Raw genomic sequence first — 22,358 nt, 5'->3', positions numbered from 1 at the left:
AGCAAATGCAAAGCATCCAGCACGGTGTGAGCACAACCCCCATCTGTGGACATCGGGCTCTCATACCATCCTCATGGAGTCAGTTTCTAACCGTTTGTGCATGCACATTTATGGCTGCTGGAGGTTATTTTGCAGGGCTTTGGCAATGCTCCTCCTGTTCCTCCTTGCACAAAGGCGTCAGTAGTGGTCCTCCTGCTGGGTTATTGCCCTTCCACAGCCCTCTCCACGTCTCCTGGTGTACTGGCCTGTCTCTTAGTAACGCTTCCAGCCTCTGGACACTACGCTGGCAAACACAGCAAACCTTCTAGCCACAGCTCGCCTTGATGTGCCATCCTGAATTAGCTGCACTACCTGGGCCACTTGTGTGGGTTGCTGAGGCATTGTAGGGAGGTCATACAAGCATGTGGAGGCCTAACACAATAGTGAGCCTCATTTTGTCTCATTTTACAGACATTACATCAAAGTTGGCATGAAGTCTTTTTTTTCCACTCCAAATCTAGGCCTCCATTGGTAACAAATTTGATTTCCATTGATGATTTTTTGTGATTTTGTTGTCAGCATTTTCAACTTTGTACAGAACGAAGTATTCAATGAGAATACATGCTTGTAAACTTAAATATTCAGTTTAGTTATATACTAAAGTTGTATACAAAAGAGCTGACATGAGTCCAATTAGCATCTTTCATGAAGTTGAGTCCAGCTTATTCATGCACAGCCACGCCTCTCGGTTCTTGATTGACAGCCCTGTGTGTTGTTTGCAGATCTGTGTGTGATCCATATATTTCCTTCTGAGAGGAGCAGGAGGTCACTGGCTGGAATTGGTAATATTTGTATACACCTCCATGATACTTCATTACTGTTAATGGAATTGGCGTGATTGTGTTTTTGTGGGGTGTATGTTTATACTGCTTTTAATAAAAATAACCGGTTTAAAAAAAGAATCAGCTGCTTATTATCATAGGAGGGGAAACTGATTTACACAATGCAAAGTACAAGTAGAAAGTGAGGCAAAAAACAGGATAAAGAAACATTGTTCTTTAATAAAGTTTACCATTATAATCTGCAGTATTGGTAGATTTGTATATGCATTTTGCCATAAAAGGTTCACTTTGAACAGTATTGACACATTTAAAGCATCCTGGGAAGTTACGGCTTGTTTTATTACAACTGGTCTAGGAGAGTTGATTACCATTAAATGGGACTCCCTTCCCCCTATTCTTCTGGGCCCCAAACAATTGCATGGGTTCCTTTGTGGGTAAAAATGCCATTGATTACCACATGTGAAATATAACAGAATATTCTATTCATTTCTATTGCAGATTGCAGTCAATTTTGCTACTTTGTTGTTGCCAGTTAACGGAGTAGATGTTTGAGCACATGCTGGGGGTTGTGTGCAGGAAATATTGTAACAAGTGTAACAAACATCCAAAAGATTAAGAAATCAGCAATGGACAAATACCAATTCACACCACTATGTATAAATATGTTCATAAATAAATTAGGAGTAGTATATCATTCAGGAGGGGTTCTGTATACAAGGTTGTGTCACTGAATATTATATATTATTCATACAGTGTTGGGGTGGACATTTATCTATCTCAAGAGCATATTTGAAATTATACAGCTGTGTTTGTATGTAATATGCATTTTCCCTGAATATTAAATTAAAGGGGTATTTATAAGGCACGTTATTAACCCCTAGGGGACACAGCCTATTTTGGCCTTAAGGACGCGGCCCCATTCTTCAAATCTGACCTGTGTCACTATAAGTGGTTATAGTTTTGGAACGCTATGAGATATCCAGGGGATTTTGAGATTGTTTTCTCGTGACACATTGTACTTCAAATTAGTTTAAAAATTTGGATGATATCTTTTGTGTTTAGTTATGAAAAAAAACTAAATTTGGCAAAAATTTGGAAAAATTCTTTATTTTCAACGTTCTAAATTCTCTACTTTTGATGCAGATAGTCATAGCTCCCAAATAAATTCATAACTTACATTTCCCAAATGTCTGCTTCATGTTGGCATGGTTTTTTAAGATTCCACATATTTTACTAGAATGTTATGAGGCTCAGAATTTAGGTATCATTTTTCAAATTTTTTGTAAAATCACCAAAACCTGTATTTAGATGGACCTGCTCAACTTCTAATTGACACTGAGAGGCCTAAATAATAGTGGGACTCGTAAAATACCCCATTGTGGAAACTACACACCTCAACGTATGAAAAACCACTTTTAAGAAGTTTGTTAACCCTTTACGTGTTTTATAGGGGTTAAAACAAAACGGAGGTGCAGTCTGCAAATTGTAATATTTTTTCACAATACACTCATTTTGGGTGGAAAATTAAACATTTACAATGGATTAAATGAATAAAGGCTCCACAAAGTTTGTTACCCAATTTCTCCCGAGTACACGGATACTCTACATGTGCTGGTAACCTGCTGTATGGGCACACGGCCGGGCATAGAAGGGAAGGAGGCGCCATCCAGATCAGATTTGCTATGTCACATTGTACAGGCTATAATTTTTTTCTTTTTTTAATGTGGACCTATAGGGGCTTATTTCTTTTGCCACATGAGATGCACTTTTCTGGTACGTAATTTGGGGGAATCTATAGGCTAATTGGTGAGATTTTATTAACTCTTTGTTGGTGGAGGAAATGAAAATCATCACTTTTCAGGAAGATTTTTATGGGGTTTTTTTTTTGGCTGTTTACCATACCATGAAAATAGTATATTATTTTTATTCTATGGGTCGCCACGATTACAAAAAGACCTCATTTATATAGATTTTTTTATTTTTTTCCCATTTTTAGTGCATAAAAAGTAATTTGGCAAAAATGTTGTTACTTTTAGCATCACCGTCTTTCATATGCATAACTTTTTTATTTTTCGCCTCACAAATCTGTTTAAGGGCTTATTTTTTGCGAGAAGGATTGTTCTTTTTAGTGGTCTTATTTTAGAGTGCATAACATTTTTTAAATCCCTTTTTAGAGCATTTTTATAGGGTATTAATTGAAAATGATCTTTTTTCTGGAGCTTTTTTTTGTTTAGTTTTTTACGGGGTTAACTTTGCGGATCTAATAACGATTCTGTTTTATTATGCAGATTGTTACGGACGCAGGGATACCAAATATGTGGGGGTTTTGTGTATTTTATTCAATTGTACTGAATAAAAACCAATTTGGAGAAAATCTTGTTCATTTTAGCATCATCATCTTTTCATATGCATAACTTTTTTATTTTTTGGCTGACAAATCTAGTTAGGGGCTTATTTTTTGCGAGAAGAGTTGTTCTTTTTAGTGGGCTTATTTTGGAGTGCATATCATTTTTTAAATTACTTTTTAGAGCATTTTTTTTATAGGGTATTAATTAAAAATTATCTTTTTTCGGAACGTTTTTGCGTTTTTTTTCTACGGCGTGTACCGTGCGGGTCCAGTAACGATTCTGTTTTATTATACAGATTGTTACGGACGCGGCAATACCAAATATGCGGGTTTTTTTTGTGTTTTTGTGTTTTTTATACTTTATTAAGTGTTTTTATGGGAAAGTGACATTTTAGGGGCTTATATTTTTATGTATTTATTTTTTATTTATTATAATGTGTAGTGTTAAGTGTTTTTGCATATTTTTACTTATACATACTTGAACTTGAACCAGTGATGCTCTGATCACTGGTTTAAGTTCAATACACTGCTCTACAATACTATTTTATTGTAGAGCAGTGTAAACTGTCTGAGCAAGCTTGCGCATGCTCAGACAGTTTACAGTCAGACCCGGAAGGGGTCTGGCTGCCATGGAGACCGGGCAGCTCCGGGGCACATGCCAGTCCTCGGAGCTGCCCAGAAGTGGATCGGATCCCCCGGTAAGCGGCACGGGGGATCCGATCCACAGCGCAAACACCCTTACACGCCGCGGTCATGTTTGACCGCGGCGTGTAAGGGGTTAACACCCGCGATCGGAGTTGGCTCCGATCGCGGGTGCTAGCGCAGGCTGTCAGCTGTACTAGACAGCTGACAGCCGCTGCTTCTGGTACCGGCTCCGTTCGTGAGCCGGTGCCAGAAGCAGGACGTTATAGAACGTCCCCGTGCGCTAAGCATCTAGCCCCTGGGACGTTCTATAACGTCCTGGTGCGCCTAGGGGTTAAACCTAATTAACTATTAACTAATCCAACAAAACAATGACTTAAAGGGGTTGGCCACATTACCTCATGTTTTTTTGAAATGTTTGTGTAAGTGTGGGGGACACAATATTATGCTATCAATATACATCTACTGTTATGTGTGGGGAGGGCACAAAAAATTTGCCTGAATAGGACCCCAAAATTCCTGATGGCAACTCTGGAAGTAAATGGCAACAGACTGCTATTCATGGGACAATGCTGTGCGCTTGCCCCAGGCTAAAATTGTCCAGCCCACCCTTATAAAGTAAGCATATGACAGACTGCCTAAAACTATTATCATGAGCTCTCTATGTGTAAGCATTATTTTTTGAATGAAAATTTTTTTCTAGTTTAATAAATCACAATAATATATGACAGATATTCTGCAGTAATTTCTTATATAGTAATAATAGTACATGTTGTTTCTAATGCTTAATAGGCTTTGTTTAGTATATAGTGAAGATGAACTAGCAATAACTAGGAGGGCATGTGAGATACTGGCAAGAGATGTAAGGATGAGGGAATCCTTAAAAATAATAACTTTTCATCATAGAGCAGCTGTTCCATAGATGTGAAGAGTTCCAGGAAAGAGGCACGCCTAGAGAGAATTTTTTTTAAAACTCTTTAGAAATAATGATCACAGCACTAGTGTCCTAGAACTGCAATTCTAAATGGGACACAATTTATTCAAATGTTACTTAACTCTTCACACCCACAGGAAAATTTTATGAAAAAGCCTTAGATAATGGAAACATAATACAGTTTTCCTAATTTTCTAGGTCTAAAATAGTTTCTTCAAGGAATAACAATCATCTCAATTTTAAATTATGTTACTCTCCAATGCAGAACATAAGTACTTTGTGTTATGCATTTTGTTGTCATAAAGTTAAAGGTATGTTTTGCGTTATCTCCATCCCTTAGGCTACGTGCACACAGCTGTATTTTTCAGCCATATGCTCTCAGTGATATGCAACAATTGTGCTTTTAACACGTCAATGAGGCCAAGATCAATGGCCAAAGAACTAAAATTAGTATCTGAGGAGCACATCCACCCATGTCAAACCCTTGGGCTCTTCCTATTTGCTGTTGTTAACATTTCAAATCACCAGTGATCCCATAGTGGTGGTTATTAGGGTCAATAATATTATCTATGCTAATTTAACTGAAATAGGGGCCTGTTTGCTAAGCAGAATAAGATATTCACACATTATCATACTCAAAGCTGATCCAATAATGTCTCCAACCCAGGAGTAGATGAGGTCTCTCTGCAATGAAGAAGTAATCTAGACATTTTATGGGTCATTTGAAGGTGTTTAACCCCTTAACGCCGAAGCCACTTTTCACCTTCCTGACACGGCCCATTTTTTCAAATCTGCCCTGTGTCACTATAAATGGTTAGAACTTTGAAACGCTTTAACATAGCCAAGTGATTTTAAAATTGTTTTCTTGTGACACATTGTACTTCATGTTAGTTGAAAAATTTTGGTGGTATGTTTTGCATTTATTTATGAGAAAATCAGATATTTGGTGAAAATTTGGAAAAATTCTCGATTTTCGAACTTCAAAAAGTTCTACTTTTTCCATACATAGTCATAACAGCAAAAAAACTTAATAACTAACATTAACCGAATGTCTACTTTATGTGGACATGGTTTTTTATGCATACTCTTATTTTTGTAGGATGTTACGGGGCTTTGAACGTTAGGTGCGATTTTTCACATTTTCATAAAAAACACAAAATCCTGCTATTGAGGGTTCTTCTCAGGTTTCAAATCACTTTGAGAGACCTAAATAAAAGTAAAACCCCATAAATTACCCCATTATAGAAACTACACCCCTCAATGTACGTAAAACAACTTTTATGAAGTTTGTTAACCCTTTAATTGTTTTACAGGGGTTAAAACAAAATTGGATACAATTTTGAAAGTACATTTTTTTGGCTAAATTAATGTGTTTTTCAAAAAATGTACAAATTCTCAGTGGATAAAATACCAAAACGCTCCACAAAATTTGATACCTAATCTCTCCCGCGTATAACAATCCCCCATATGTGGTGGTAACCTGCTGTATGGGCACACGCCAGGACATTGAAGGGAAGCTGCGCCATTCAGAGCAGATTATGCATTGCAACTTTTTATTGGCTATACAATCTTTATTTTTTTGGCAATTTGGACATATAAGGGCTTATTTTTTGCGACATGAGATGCACTTTACAAATATTTCATTTTAGTGGGTCATTAGCTTATTGATGGGATTTTATTAACTCTTGAATGTATGGGTGAAAAGAAAATTGTCAATTTTGGTTTCCTTTATTTTTGTATTTTTTGGGGGTCGTACACCATACACTAAAAATACTATATTATCTTTATTCTATAGGTCACTACGATTACGGTGATACCTCATTTATATAGTTTTTCATTTATTTTTACAATTTTACTGGAAAAAAACTTATATAGAGGAAATCTCATTTGTTTTTGCATCGCCATCTTTTCAGAGACATAACTTTAATATTTTTTTGTTGACAGAGCTAGTTTATGGCTTATTTTTCACGTGTTGAGTTGTCCTTTCAAGTGGTACTATTTTGGCGCACATAACTTTTTTTGGTCACTTTTAAGAACATCTTTGTGAAGAGATTTTATGAAAAATTTACATTTTTGGCGAGTTTTTCTGGTTTTGTTTTTACGGCGTTCACTGAGCAGGCCCAATAATGTTTCTGAGTTATTGTACGGATTGTAACGGACGCGGCAATACCAAATATGTGGGGTTTTTTGGCAGTTTTGTGTTTTTTCACTTTATTGCATGTGTATAGGGAATGTTTGTGTTTAGGGGACTATAACTTTATTTAATTCTTTTTACTAAAAAATGTTTTTATTAAATGTTTTTAACAGTTTTTTTCACTTTTACAGGTAAGCTTGAACAAGCGATCCACTGATCGCTTGTTCAAGCTATTCTTCACCTTACACAGTGTAATACAGATGTATTACACTGTGTAATTTAACACACTGAGCTTGCTGCGCAGGAGGCAGGACCCGGCTCACGGAGGAGGATCGCGGAGCCCCGGGCACTGGCAGTCCTGGGGCTGCGATCGGGACCACGGACCCCACCATGTTAGGGGTTAACAACCGCGATCGGAGAAATCTCTGATCGCGGGTGTTAGAGGCGGGTGTCGGCTATGATATATAGCCGACACCCGCAGCTTCTGGCCCCGGCTCCAGAAGCTTGATGTAATAGCACTGCATTTTGCGGGAACGCACCTCCCGCCATGCAGTACTATTACGTCAAATGTCGGGAAGGGGTTAACATTCGCTAAACCTGTTTTCATAGTCTGGACTCTTAGGTCACTATTCCTGCTCGTCTTCATGTACAACAAATTAACTTTCAGACATTATCTATACTTGTATTAACAGCTAAATAAAATTCTCTGGAGGGTCAATATCAAGCATGTGCCCACTATTTTTAATATATTGCCCAATGGATCAAGAGTACAGCACATTGGACATGGGAACTGAATCCCTAGCATGTTCCATGAAATCATGGATATACTCAGTAATTGTCTTTCTGCAAAAAAAAAAAAAATGACGGACTTGTAGTGAGGTTTAGAGCGGCCAGAGGGGGCATTATAGTGGCGAAGGATTAAGGAGAAAGGAAAGTTATGTACTGTTCTTTTTCAACAGATTTGCAATATAAATTTCATCGATACAGAGTACTCATGAGATCTTAAACCCCTTTAAGACTGCCCAGGTGGTGCAGTCCAAACATTATAAAAATGCATCCGTTCATCATGCAGAGTTAGGGTGGTTTCAGACCATGCTGGGCACAAAGCTTCATGGTTCCCCTGTCAACAAACAGAAGGGACCACATATTGGGTTTTACTGTGTTCATAATTTCCTAAGCTATACAACTCTCACATTAGAATAATATGCAAGTAAACAGTATCAAAATGTTGGTTTTGCTCAAAAAAGTGCATATATATATATATATATATATATATATATATATAATATTGGGAGATTTTGCCCAGTAGAGACCGTGGTAGCAGAGATTTGTGATGCAGTTCAAGACAGTGACACCAAAGTATAGTCCAAAACAGGTCTCGCCTGCGTTTGTGCCTTCACATTCAGGCATCAAAACATAAAACAAAATCCTACCTGTCTGGGTGCTGGCTAAACAGAGTTCCCCTAACTCACCACTAAAACATAAAAGATGTCGCTGATCCAGGCACAGAAGTCAGGGCTGTGTGCTCTCCAGACTCCTTTCAGAAACTTTACATTTATATAGAGAGTCAGGATCTGGGGTTGCTAGGTGGTTGGCAATGGCACAGACTCCAAGGATAGCAACCCGAAATGTAGAGTTTTATTCACTCCAACAAAGTATATGAAGCACACAAACAAAACATAAAATAAACACCTGCCTGTCTGAGCTCTAACTAGACAGTCAAGACAGTCTCCAGCAGTAACAAACACTTTAGTGGTTTTTGCAGCACAGCTCTGCCATTGTTTGCTCTGTCAGCGACCTTCTTATTCCTTGCTAACAGGGACAATAATAATAATAATAATAATCTTTATTTATATAGCGCCATCAAATTACGTAGCGCTTTACAAATCATAGGGGACATATACAACTATATTACACTACAAAGAACAAACAGTCATATGGAACAATAGGAGTGAGGGCAATCCCTGGCACCTGGGTTTCCCCAGGAGTATCCACAATCCTACCTGCCATTCCCTAAAAATTCCAGCCCAGTCCAAAGCACTTAAATAATGCTCAGCAAACCTAGTTATTTTTATCATCAATGACATGTCATTGTAGTGGATCAAAAGTAAGGGCTCTAATGCAATGACAGAAAAATTCAAAAATGGCTTAGCCGTAAAGGGCTAAAACAAGTCAGTCACAAAATGGTTAAACATGTGTTCCTTCAATGTGATGAACTCTAACTTTGCAATAAATTGTTAATACCCAATGGTAAACAGCCAGCTTATTGATTAAAAGTGGATGTCTGCTGCAAACATGTTTAAATGTCATGTCAAACAAGACGTTAACATAAACATAGAGCTTTCTATAAACCTTCTTAACATTTAATATAAATAGCACCTGACCTTTATTATGTAGACATTATGTAGACATTCTTCCCTCTACTGATGAGGATGGATCACTCCGGCTTGGAGAGTAGAAATATAACAAACAACAAACTTGTTTCAAAGGATGCAACAGGAATCCATATAAAATTTTTAATCTCATTAAAAAACCATAAATTCGGCCATGGGATACAACAGCATAAATCGTCTACGCGTTTCGGGTGTTAGACACCCTTATTCATGACTAACCTTAAAGCATGTTTCCGGTCATACAAACCAAATGCACTATGTCACATGACCAGACGCAATCAATTACAACTGTGTTAAAAACTGACAAGACATCAAACATCAAGGTATACATAAAATAAGAACATGTAACATGAAAATACCTGGAATGCAAAAGGGTAGTTAATAATGACATATCATGTCTAAACTTTTATTCATTCCTTTTGGAACTTTGGTGTCCAGGGTGAAGATCCAATATGTTTCGCGGTTCAGCAGTTTCCACCTATGGTCTCCACCCCGCACTGGTTTCCAGACCCTTTCAATGCCGGTGAAAACAAAAGAACTGCAATCCCCATTATGCACCACTTGGAAATGACGAGATGCCATTGATACATTTACTGCGTTCACATTTTTGGCATCAAGTTTTCTGATGCGGACCATTAAAGGACCTCTAGTACAGCCCACATACTGCACATTACATGTCTTGCACATAATAACGTAAATGACATTTGCAGTATTGCAATTTATGAAACTGCAAATATTATATTGCATATCCGTGCTGCAAGAATGGATGGTTTTCACAGAACCCACATAATTGCAACAAAGACAAACATTGTGTCCACACTTGTAAAACCCTTTTGTGGACAGCCAAGTGTTTTTAGGTTTTTCTGGACTGGAAGAGAAAAGGCTTGAGGAAAGAATAAAACCCAACGTTGGGGCTTTTCTAGACACAAAATTAACTCTATTCTCCCAAATTTTTGACACATTTATGTCCGTATGTAATAGGGGTAAATATCGTTTAACAATACGTACAATATCTTTATATTGGTTACTATATGTGGTAGAAAAAGTTATTGTTGTCCCTTGTGGTACACGGTTTCTTCCCTGATTTTTATTTATATACACAAGGTCCTCTCTGTCTATATTATTTACAACATGTCGAGCTCTATTTAACATCCAATTAGGATATTTTCTTTTAGAGAGCTTATTGCACACCTTTTTACTTTCTAACTCGAACATGGATTTGTCTGAGCAATTACGTTTAGTTCTTATTAATTCCCCGATGGGGATATTTTTTATGATGTGTGGTGGATGACAAGATGTTGCCTCCAGAATGGAATTAGTGGCTGTAGGCTTCTTGTACGGAGATATGTGAACAAAACTGTCACCTCTAAGACTGATGTCCAAAAAATTAATAACATTTTTGTTGTAGTTGAAATTTGAGATTCATGTTGTTTTTGTTAATATAGTCAGCAAACTCAACAATGCCGTCCTCTGGTCCTTCCCATATCAGGAGGAGATCGTCAATATAACGACCATACCACCTGATATGGGAGAGACACGGATTAGCAGAGGAGAAAATAAATAATTACTCCCAGTAAGACATGTAAATATTGGCCAGGGAGGGAGAACACCTCCCTCCCATGGCTGCTCCACATTTTCAAAAAGAAAATAATTGTTTTTAAGCAAGAAACTAACTGACTCCATCAAAAATTCCTTAACTTGATTAGAATAATTACTGTATTTCTCTAAGTGATGTCCTAGAGATATCAGGACCATGTGGTGTTCTAGGGAAGGATAGAGGCCAATTACATCACATGAAAGCCGCTATGAAACAGAATTATTCCAGGGATAACCATCCAAAAGAGAAACAAAATGTTTCGTGTCTTTGAGGAAACTGGGCAGGGAGAACACCAAGGGTTGCAGTAGGTGATCAACCCACATGCTGAGCTTTTCACTGACCGACCCTATACCTGCTACGATTGGTCTCAGAGGGGGAGGGAATATCTCTTTATGGATTTTGGGCAAAGTTATCCATTCTTATGACCTAAAGAAGACACCATTATTAAATCTAAATTGTGTCTTGTTCTTTCAACAAAATTCATAGACCCATATTCGTGATTTCAAGGATGCTACCAGGATTTTCAAGGCCTAATACAAGAACATTTTCTGCGTTCCCTTTTCCTGGGCGTACATTAATCTCCTTTCCCAGACCATATTACTTGCACTGTGGGTTTGGTGCAAGGAGGAAATTCTCTGGAGGAGAAAATCACTGCTGGTGTTGGGGGTAGGTTGGGAGGTGCGTAATGGACAACCTGCATCGAAAGTGCAGTGAGGTCTAGCCTAAAACAGTCCCACAAAATTGGCATGGAATGTCTTACTTTTTAACTCAGTCATATCTGCTGCCTCAACTCTGAATTAATTATGTTATATACACCATCCACTTGAATTATATTACATATTCTACGACCCTGATTAACTTATATACCACATGCCTCCAGAATTAAATACAGGCCTCCTAGTTAATTTCTATACAGTACCATTCTTTATTCAGCAGCATTCTATTTTGCAAACTGCAACAATAAATTGACATTTTTAAATACAGGGCTCAATTTATAGCACAAGCAGCCTCTTACGAGGAATTTCAGCTGCATTGTTGAAACGACTACCCATGGAGATTCTTTCCATTATTCTGTCCTCTCTTGTGAGGGCGAGAATCCTTCTTGGGGGACTTGAATGAGTTTGTGATGTTGTAAAGATGCAATATTCTAGATATCGTAGACTTGGGACAACCAGCTTTTCTTGCTATGGCTGATGGGGTCACCCCTTTGGCCTTCATCTGGGCAACCTGCTGCCGGAGGGTTTCAGTCACTTTGGAAGGGCACACTGTTTTTGCAAAGTCAGTGAAAACTGGAAAGTTAGGCCTAAATAGGGGTTGTCAGATAATTAAAGGGCATCTACCTCCAGGATGAAGGACTGTATGCAAATGAGCCTGGGGGGCTCCACGCTCCATAGACGTTAATGGAACCTGGAGCCCCTCAGGCTAATTTGCAGAAAGTCTTTCATCCTGGTGGTAGATGTCCCTTAAGGAAATTATCTCCAGGTCCCAGATTAACACCAATAATTTACAGGTATCTGAAAGTGTTCTCTAATTTTGATTAGTGTATATTTACAATTATCTAATTACATATTCATTCTGTGCTTTAGAATACAAGAACCCCTCCATTCTGAAGCTCCACGGGCTGTTACACAGTGTAATGAGCACTCCCTTAACACACACACTGTCTACTGAAAGGCAGAGGAAGGAAGGAATTCTGATGGAGCAGGAGGCCGTTTAATAGCCTGTGAAGCTGAAGCATTAAGGGGCTGTAGGAATGTACCCCAAACCTCTTCTGACTCATTAGCATAATTTCAAAAGTTGATTTTATAAGGATGGTGTCTGAATCCATAAGGCCATGATGCCTGTATCTATAAGTAAGTGTTTCTGGTTTATCATGTTTCATTTTGATGTTAGATTTCCCATAAATTAGCAAGGGCAGATTTTTTAAGGGACAGTTTTCATGCATTTATCCCAAAAGGCCTGAGAAAAATAAATGCACAATTTCCATTATTATTTTGCTGACAAAATAAGTTAAGTGGACCGTATAGAAAAGCTTTAGTTCCTTAGACTTGACTGTACTGCAGTGCCAAAATGTAAATGTGGGCCGGAAAGTTGAGAAAGGCTGGAATCTTTTATACATATCAACTTTATTTGTGTCCCACATCTGGATTAGATATCATAAACAGAATAAATGTCCTGACCAATGGTAGCAATACTTTTCTTTTAAATATAAATATCCTGCCTGACTAGAAAACGTTTAAAAGAGAAAATAAACTTTATTAATTTCTTAAAATGGTATAGAACTAGTCTCGTGAAATATAACAATGTCTTTTATGTCTGTTAATTTCTCAGGCATTGGCCAGCAATTGGACTAGTATTAAGGTCCTTAGACGGGGCAGTCGTTTTGCTGATATATTGCACTGTCCCGGCTAGCGGGCCAAAAAATGAGTCTAGTTAAAAGAGCTGTTAAGGGCTCCGCTAGACTCCAATGGAGGCGCTGATAGTGTCAATAGCTTTTTCAATATATTATGTGTAACACCCTATATTACACCTGACGCGTTTCTGCATCTTTATTTTATTTAGATGCGCCCTCAGAGGTGCTAAAAAGTATTTACATAGTGTAGCCTAATGTTTATTCCCCCCCCCCCCAGCATTGTTTCCGGCCGTGATATATAAACTTAGTGCCGTCACTATTTTTATCTTCTACCCATTGAACTTAAATGTGCAAGTTATACGCACAATTCGAATGGCAAGTCCATGCTGCATGGACACCAGACTATCTGTCAGATACTGTATATATCCTTCTGAAGTTCTGTCTGATGTAGACTTGGATGATAAAATGTTTGTGGGCAAGGGACCTAACTTTTGGTTCCACAAGCCCTGAAGAAGGCCTTGGTATGGCAGTGCTGGTACTTGCATTCATTTTTTAATAAAAGTCACCACTTACACCTAAACTCTGTTGCTGAATTTTTTGGCATGTGGCTGTCACATGCAAAATCACCAGAGCTAGCACTTAGTGTGTCACTGTCTTTAAAGTGTTCAAAGACACTGGTGTCTTACTGGAGGAACAAAGAAAATCCAGAAAATCAACTTTGAAGCAAGAAGTAAATAAACTGTATACAGTAAAGGAGGCAGAAAGCTCAGCATTGAAGTCTAGATCTGTCTGCCTCAGAACACTCCCTCTGCTGTGATGGACGTACACATGCACTAGAATTTAGAAGAGCCACTGGATACAGTGACATCATTTAGAGAATATCGGGAGAAAACTAAAATACAACTTATCACACAACAAAGTCATCTAAAGTTTTACTCTGTTTTACTGGGAATTTTGCCTCAAATATTACTATATGTAGTAGCTTCCATTGCCCTTTTTTGATTCTGTATTACCATTTTCTACTCTCCACCTTCCAAAACCAATTTATTTATTTTTCTTTATGAGGAAACAAATTGTACTATTTAGTGTCAGTATTTATTACTCAATGCGATGATCCGAGGAAGCTGGAAAAAAATGTATGGCTTTCACACTGCAGTCTAAACAACACTTCTCCTTTATTCTTTGGGTCAGTACGATCACATAGATGTTGTTTTTGCTTTGTTTAATACTAAGTACGAATGGTGAAATAGCAAATAAAATGTAACCTTTAATAGATATAAATAAAAAATACTAATCAAGTACTCCTAATAAATAAAAATAAAATTGTGTGATGCAACCCCCAACAAGACTTTATTTGACCTTTATTTATTATATGGGGTACACTCTCCTTTGTATCATCTAAAACGCACTACTGTCTAAGGGCGTTACTGATTAACCACCACCACAATTTAGGTGTGGATGGTTAGGGACAGTACGCCCTTTTAGAGACAGGTTCCAGTTGGGGTGATGATGATTTGGGACCACTGCTCCTAATTGAGGCATTAGGGTCTAATAGGGATCCTCTTCTTCTTTGAGGGTCCATCTAGGAGTATTTTCCTGTATTTATGTGTACATTCCTTATAGCTCCTACTCCATTTATCCCTTCTGTCCTTTATGGTACTCTTTGCTCTTTCCTTTCCTGCTCTACTCTATGTTCCAATATCGAGCAGGATTCTACACACCCAAAAAAATTTCCATCGGGCAAATACTTGAATAGGATTATTATTTTCTACAGATTTACTTAAGGTATGAAGACTGTGTGGCTCCACTATGCCTTGTGTATATGTAGTCACTTGGGTTGTGTAATTATTTTCATACACTACAGGGATATCCACCCTTGTGGGATGTTATCTTGTGGTCCATAAAATATTACTATCACTGTTGACATTGGTCATTTCTTACCTTCCAGTGTTATGTTGGGGATGGCATCACACTTTTTTTTCATTAATTAGGAGTACTTGATTACTCTTTTTATTTATCTATTAAAAGTTATTTTTTATTTGATATATCACCATTGGTACTTACGATTTTGCATTACTCAGGTGGATAATACCAAAAAGAAGGTTCAAAAGAACACAAAAACAAGTAATAACCATAAATATACTTTATTTCAATCAAAATAGAAGTTAAAAACAGGACATAATACAGCATACATGAACGGACACAAATGAAATAAAATTGTGTGTATACCAAATAACGGTGGTAACTAGCCAGTACAAAACATACCACATTATAAATAAAGAATGAGTGAGAGGTGAGATGGGACAATGCCCAAAAGTAAGTAGACTAAAAGTGTACAACGCAAAACTATGAATCAATGGCTGTAATACTATACCAGGAAGAGGATCACACACAAACAATGCCCCGACACGTGTTTCGCATATGGCGCTTTTTCAAGGGGAGTGTAAGGAAACAAGAGGAAACCCTTATTTAAATGATGATGGACCAATGGAGAGAGGGCTGCACACCTGTGTCTGGCGTTGCATAAAGGGTAAACACTGCATGTAAGAAGCTGGCCGGAACCCCCCCGGGGATGGCCGTGCCCAGGCGCCTGCGCGGGAACCCACAGCATCGCGAGATGGACGTGGGAAAATTGTGCGCAGATGCGCCTGGCCAAAGTGCCGCGCGTGCGCACAAATATCAAAGCCCGAAAAGAGTAAATAACTGTGCGCACGCGCACAGAGGAATTATGGCGCTGCACAGCGCCAGATTTGGCGCACGGGCCAAAAGAGGATAAATGCTAAAGTGCTGTGTGATATTGCAAATGGGCCCAAGTAAGGAGTACGTAGAAGGAGGGAAATAAATAATTCCATTAAAAAGCTGACTGTGTAATGAATAGAGTGAAGGGGTGTAATTAATTGCAGTAAGTGGCATGAAATGGTGAATCCCTAGTGAGCTGGGTGTAAGCTATGAAGGTGTGGAATAGAATAGGTAAGGGTGGACAAATGAGCACATGATGAAAAGCGTGACAAACATAGGTAATAGATGACATAGAATGTATATTGCATAAGAATAATTATGGATAACATCAAATATATATTGCACAAAATATCCTAAAAAGTTAATGGGTTAAGAATACATAATAATACTACGAGATTGTAAACATTAGTAAAGTATTGCACAGAAAATTGGATACAAAGTAAAATTAGGTAGTGTACTGCTACAAACTGTGTCATATAAAATTAACATAAATCCATATTAAAATTGCATACAGACAAGCATAAGCAATAATGAAGAGACCACCAAATGTTAGGTTAATATGTACCATACATATATCGGAAAAAAATATGACCACACAAAGAGGTGAAACACACGTGAAGGTGAACACACGTGACAACAAAAAAGTGGAAAAAAGTGGAAAAATAGGCGGCGCAGAAAAATATGTGAGGGCGCATCAATTGGGGGGGGGGCCGCCTATTTTTCCACTTTTTTGTTGTCACGTGTGTTCACCTTCACGTGTGTTTCACCTCTTTGTGTGGTCATATTTTTTTCCGATATATGTATGGTACATATTAACCTAACATTTGGTGGTCTCTTCATTATTGCTTATGCTTGTCTGTATGCAATTTTAATATGGATTTATGTTAATTTTATATGACACAGTTTGTAGCAGTACACTACCTAATTTTACTTTGTATCCAATTTTCTGTGCAATACTTTACTAATGTTTACAATCTCGTAGTATTATTATGTATTCTTAACCCATTAACTTTTTAGGATATTTTGTGCAATATATATTTGATGTTATCCATAATTATTCTTATGCAATATACATTCTATGTCATCTATTACCTATGTTTGTCACGCTTTTCATCATGTGCTCATTTGTCCACCCTTACCTATTCTATTCCACACCTTCATAGCTTACACCCAGCTCACTAGGGATTCACCATTTCATGCCACTTACTGCAATTAATTACACCCCTTCACTCTATTCATTACACAGTCAGCTTTTTAATGGAATTATTTATTTCCCTCCTTCTACGTACTCCTTACTTGGGCCCATTTGCAATATCACACAGCACTTTAGCATTTATCCTCTTTTGGCCCGTGCGCCAAATCTGGCGCTGTGCAGCGCCATAATTCCTCTGTGCGCGTGCGCACAGTTATTTACTCTTTTCGGGCTTTGATATTTGTGCGCACGCGCGGCACTTTGGCCAGGCGCATCTGCGCACAATTTTCCCACGTCCATCTCGCGATGCTGTGGGTTCCCGCGCAGGCGCCTGGGCACGGCCATCCCCGGGGGGGTTCCGGCCAGCTTCTTACATGCAGTGTTTACCCTTTATGCAACGCCAGACACAGGTGTGCAGCCCTCTCTCCATTGGTCCATCATCATTTAAATAAGGGTTTCCTCTTGTTTCCTTACACTCCCCTTGAAAAAGCGCCATATGCGAAACACGTGTCGGGGCATTGTTTGTGTGTGATCCTCTTCCTGGTATAGTATTACAGCCATTGATTCATAGTTTTGCGTTGTACACTTTTAGTCTACTTACTTTTGGGCATTGTCCCATCTCACCTCTCACTCATTCTTTATTTATAATGTGGTATGTTTTGTACTGGCTAGTTACCACCGTTATTTGGTATACACACAATTTTATTTCATTTGTGTCCGTTCATGTATGCTGTATTATGTCCTGTTTTTAACTTCTATTTTGATTGAAATAAAGTATATTTATGGTTATTACTTGTTTTTGTGTTCTTTTGAACCTTCTTTTTGGTATTATCCTATTTTACCCTAAGGTATTTTGTTCACATGCCCATACCTAACGGGTTTTTTCTTTTTTGTATATTACTCAGGTGGAGTTGCCGGGATTACATGTAACTTGGTGTTTTGATGCATCTTTTGTTTTGTTTAATAGTACAAAAAAAAAATGTATGTATTTTGGGCTAATAACGTTTTCATACTTCAGTGTACGGAGTTATCTAAGGTGTAATTTTTTAATAGGACAAGTTAATTTTTTTAAAGATAACATTATGGGGTCTGTATTTTTTAAGCAAATTTCATTCACTTTTTTATTTGTGCCACAATGGCGAAAGAGTAGCGATAACCGATTTTATATTTTGTTTGGGCATGTTTATGATGTTTTTATATTATTTCCAGTCTAGGAAAAGGGAGTGGGGGTGATTTGAAATTGTAGATTTTTGTTTGACTTTTAATTTTTTTGTACATTTTTTTTTTACCCAGGGTACTTGAAACTTGGGGTCTGATCCTTGATACAATATACTCCAATACTACGGTATTGCAATATATTGACAGTTGGCTGGGTCTGTATAAATAATTCTTTATTTCAACCCTGTCTCTTACAGCTCCTGCTATGACAGACAAGGCATCCTTGGTAAGGGTCCTACTTCTCAGAGAAATTAATCAGGGATCCCCCAGATGACATCCTGGTGGGGGCTTCAATCAAATTGAAGTTGGCCTCAGCCATGAGCCCCTATCACTTAAGTGCAGCAATCTCATTTTACCGCGGCCTTAAACAGTTAACATTCACAATAAGTGCCATGTATAAAGAGGGCTCAACCTGCATTTTACTAAGGGGTTAAAGGATACCATCAAAATCAAGGGTAGACACTCATAAATCCAGGTACTGTAACTGTGGTAATCTTCTTATATTTGTTATCCAGGGCCATCTTCCATTCCATTTAAAATCAACTGATCAAATTATGCTAATGAGCCAGAAGGGCTAATTGGGCAATTCACAGACCCCTCCGAGCTGCAGATTCACAGGCTGTTAGAGTTTGCAAGGAGTACCTCCCCCTCCCAATGTGTGGTGAAACTGCCTGTGCTGCAATGAGATTACAGTAGTCAAAGGGAGGGGGTAGTGCTGAGGCAGTTTAACAGCCCATTTGCAGGACAGAGGGTTTCTTGGAACTGTCACCAGTAGCCCCTCAGGCTCATTAGCATAATTTTCTATTTTTTTTTTAAGTAAGGAGGCCATTGATCACACATATAAGTGCCTTGATCTATGAGTAGGTGTCCCTGGTTTATCATGCTTGATTTTGATGGTAGATTTTCTTTAAAGGAATATCTACCAATATCTAATCTACCTAATATCTTCCCCCACACTTACACATTAAAAAAAACATGAGATTAAGTGGCCAGCTTGTTTAATATAATCAATCCTAAGTAGTGTGATGCTTCTCCAGTCCCCCCACCACTGTCTGCCTGAACCGCTTACACTTTAATCTTTTGATCTTGGTTATTTGGCCTTATATTTTGGTATGGTATTGGTTTCTTTGTTATACTCTTTATACTTCAATTTTTACTTAGTGATGAATTTTAATACCTTTATATAATGGTGTCACTGAATCATATGGGATAATTTGCAAACTAAAATACGTATCCAATGTGGCCAATTCTGTTATCAGAGGTATATCAAGAACTGCCAGGAACAAATGTATACAGGTGAAACTGCTGTCCCACAACACCACTTTGGGAGATAAGACCAGTTGTATATTACCGTATGTATTTATCCAGGAGTAAGTAAAGCTGCATCGTCATCCAAGCAGATATTAGCATTCAGAGGAAAAAAATATGCTTTTTATAGCTCTGTTTAGTGAATGTTAATTCAGAATTTCTGACTTGGAATAAAAAGTATTAATGTATAAAGCTTGATAAATGAAATGTATTTATAGTTGTTTTTGTGTCTACTCTGTACTGTTAATGGTTATTTTTTGTTTAAAATGCACAATCCTTTGATAAATCCCCAGTATAGATGTGCATGTCAAATTAACCTGCACCTGTCCTATTTGATGGGAATGTCATAGGGGTAACCATTCTGTATACGGCTTCAATCCTGAGTTACCTCTATAAATCTACAGTTCAGTCGTTCATCATTTTGTAGTTTTTGAAGATAAGCATGTTTATTGGCAGTGATGCCTAAACATAGCACATCTATCAGTTCGTAATTCCATTTTAGTCATATCCCCTTTAACATGGACTCATTAGATTTTGTAGCATCATTTTGTTCCATCATTAGCGTCTAAGAATTTTTCTATAGATTCTGCCCTCACAACATGTTACTCATCCTAGTGGTTGTGTGTAATTTTTGGTTCTGTGGATTTTCTGTTATGAGCAAAATAGAAAAATTCTTCACCTCTTTTCCAAAATCTTTTCATTTTTTTGGCCTTTGAATTGTTCTGTTGGTGATAACTTTTCCCCCCTCGTCTGTCTTTACTTTGGACCTACACTTTAATTATTTTTCTCTTGAAGAAATCAAACGTGAAGCACTAAAGTTAATTTGAAAATGAAATCCACACATTTGAGGAATCAGATTGTTTATTGTCTCAGGCTTATTTTCCACCCCTTCAATTACAGTGTTGTTTTTGGATTTTGTCATGTAGTCCGGGAAGTAATTGCCACTTTGCTGTTGATTTCTAAAATGTGGTTGTGAATTGTGATCTTTTATGTAAAATTCAATTTTACAGTTAATGGAGCTTTCAAAGTTTATGGCATCATTGTATTTGCATGCTATATATATATATATATATATATATATATATATATATATATATATATAACTGCACTGACTTATCTTCCTTAGATTTTTTTTTTTTATCTCACTGGGTCAGCTGGCACTCTCCAGCATTTTTGTACAATAGCAACCATGTGGGGAGGTTTGAGCTATATTTGTTTTAACCATATGTCACTCAGGGTAAACTTTTAAACTTTTCCATCGGTCTGTCATCCATTTCTTCCATTTACTATTCACACTGGCATACTATCAGTAGATATTAATAGTAGCAGTCACAGTCGTCATAGCAAATAGTAAATGCGTGCAAGATGTATGATGCCAACAATGTCTGTATTAAACATGATTTGAAAGAGTGCACAGGCTTCCTGGAAGCTGCTCTGAAGTTCTGCTTCTAATATCCAACTAAATTGTAACCATTTGTATTTTTGCTGATACTTAAATGTAAATCTAGCATATATATATAAAATGTATATATCTCGCTCGTCAATTAAACAATTCAAAGCTTTAGAATTTTTTAATTTTACTTTTTTCTTACAGATGTCAGAAAGCTTAAATTCAACCTGGATGACTTAGTTTATGAGGCGAGGCAGCTACATGTTCCTAAGACATTAGATATAGAAGGCAAAGACACCCCAACTACAGAGGTATGTCCTTTCCTATAAGTGCTATATAGGTATAGTGAGGTCTCTGGAGGCACATAAGCATTCGAGTGTGTAGATCTCTCCATATAATTCAGCCAATACCCAGCCAAGTGTTTCTCTAGATACAGTATAGAATGTAATACCTGAATGTTATATGGTAAAAGTAGGAAATTCCTGCCAAAACAAAATAGGGTATGTCCTATAATTCCCTCTTTTATATGTGAAATCTTACCATTTAACCTATAAAAAAAATCTCCTCCTAAGTCATGTGAAAATGAGCATAAGAGTCATATTTGCCTCAGATGATTCAAATTTAGAGGCTGCCGAAGCAGTCTAACTTCAGATGCCCCCATATTTGGTTCAGTTATATATGCTTTTGGTGTCATATTAAAGATAATAATCTCATCTTTCATATTGCATCTGGCTTGTGGTTTTCTGATCTACAGAACTATATTTTTAGCCAGAAGTTAAAGATATAGTTGGGAATGTGAGCTGTTTATTTTTCTCTGGAGCTGTGTAGCTCACAGAACTGAAAGCATGATATAATTTGAAAGATTCTTATTTTAATATAGCATGTTTCTTGGGAATATAGAACCAAAGATTTTCAGGGGATTGACTCCCCCCGCACACTCTAAACTTGGCTTATCACAGGCAAATATGACTCTTCTATAATGAGATTTACTTCATAGAAACCAGGAGAGGTTTCACATAAGAGCCAATCCTAGAAAGGACACATCCTACCTGAGGGGATAGTAGTTTAATTGGGTAAAATCTGCTGACAGGTTCCCTTTAAGGGATTGTTACCATTATGAAAGTAGAAGCTAATGGGGTCAAGATGCTTAATGTGTAACTAAACTTTTAATAAAACTGCATAATATACTTTATTATAGAAATCTGTTCCTGTCACCTTTTTCCTCTGCTTTTCTTCTTTATTGGAGCAGTTTCGTGTAAATTATATTCCTGTCCTGTGTCCACTGACAGC

At 37.6% G+C, this 22,358-nt stretch overlaps 1 protein-coding gene across 12 annotated transcripts in view; it reads left to right on the top strand.

The window, feature by feature from the left end:
* FAM227B (family with sequence similarity 227 member B) overlaps positions 1-22,358 on the top strand; it is a 236,853-nt gene that overhangs the window by 171,551 nt on the left and 42,944 nt on the right. For all 12 annotated transcript variants that reach the window (XR_011855001.1, XM_072148274.1, XM_072148273.1 and 9 more), the window contains one exon: positions 21,273-21,379. Coding sequence is in view for 11 of the 12 variants with exons in the window: in XM_072148274.1 (XP_072004375.1) it covers positions 21,273-21,379 (107 nt within the window). In the remaining variant the exon portion in view is untranslated. The remainder of the gene's footprint in view (positions 1-21,272; positions 21,380-22,358) is intronic.

Source organism: Engystomops pustulosus, chromosome 4 (assembly GCF_040894005.1).
Source record: "Engystomops pustulosus chromosome 4, aEngPut4.maternal, whole genome shotgun sequence".
Classification (NCBI taxonomy): domain Eukaryota; kingdom Metazoa; phylum Chordata; class Amphibia; order Anura; family Leptodactylidae; genus Engystomops; species Engystomops pustulosus.
The sequence above is the reverse complement of the archived record's forward strand: the minus strand, read 5'-3'. Positions and strand labels throughout refer to the sequence as shown.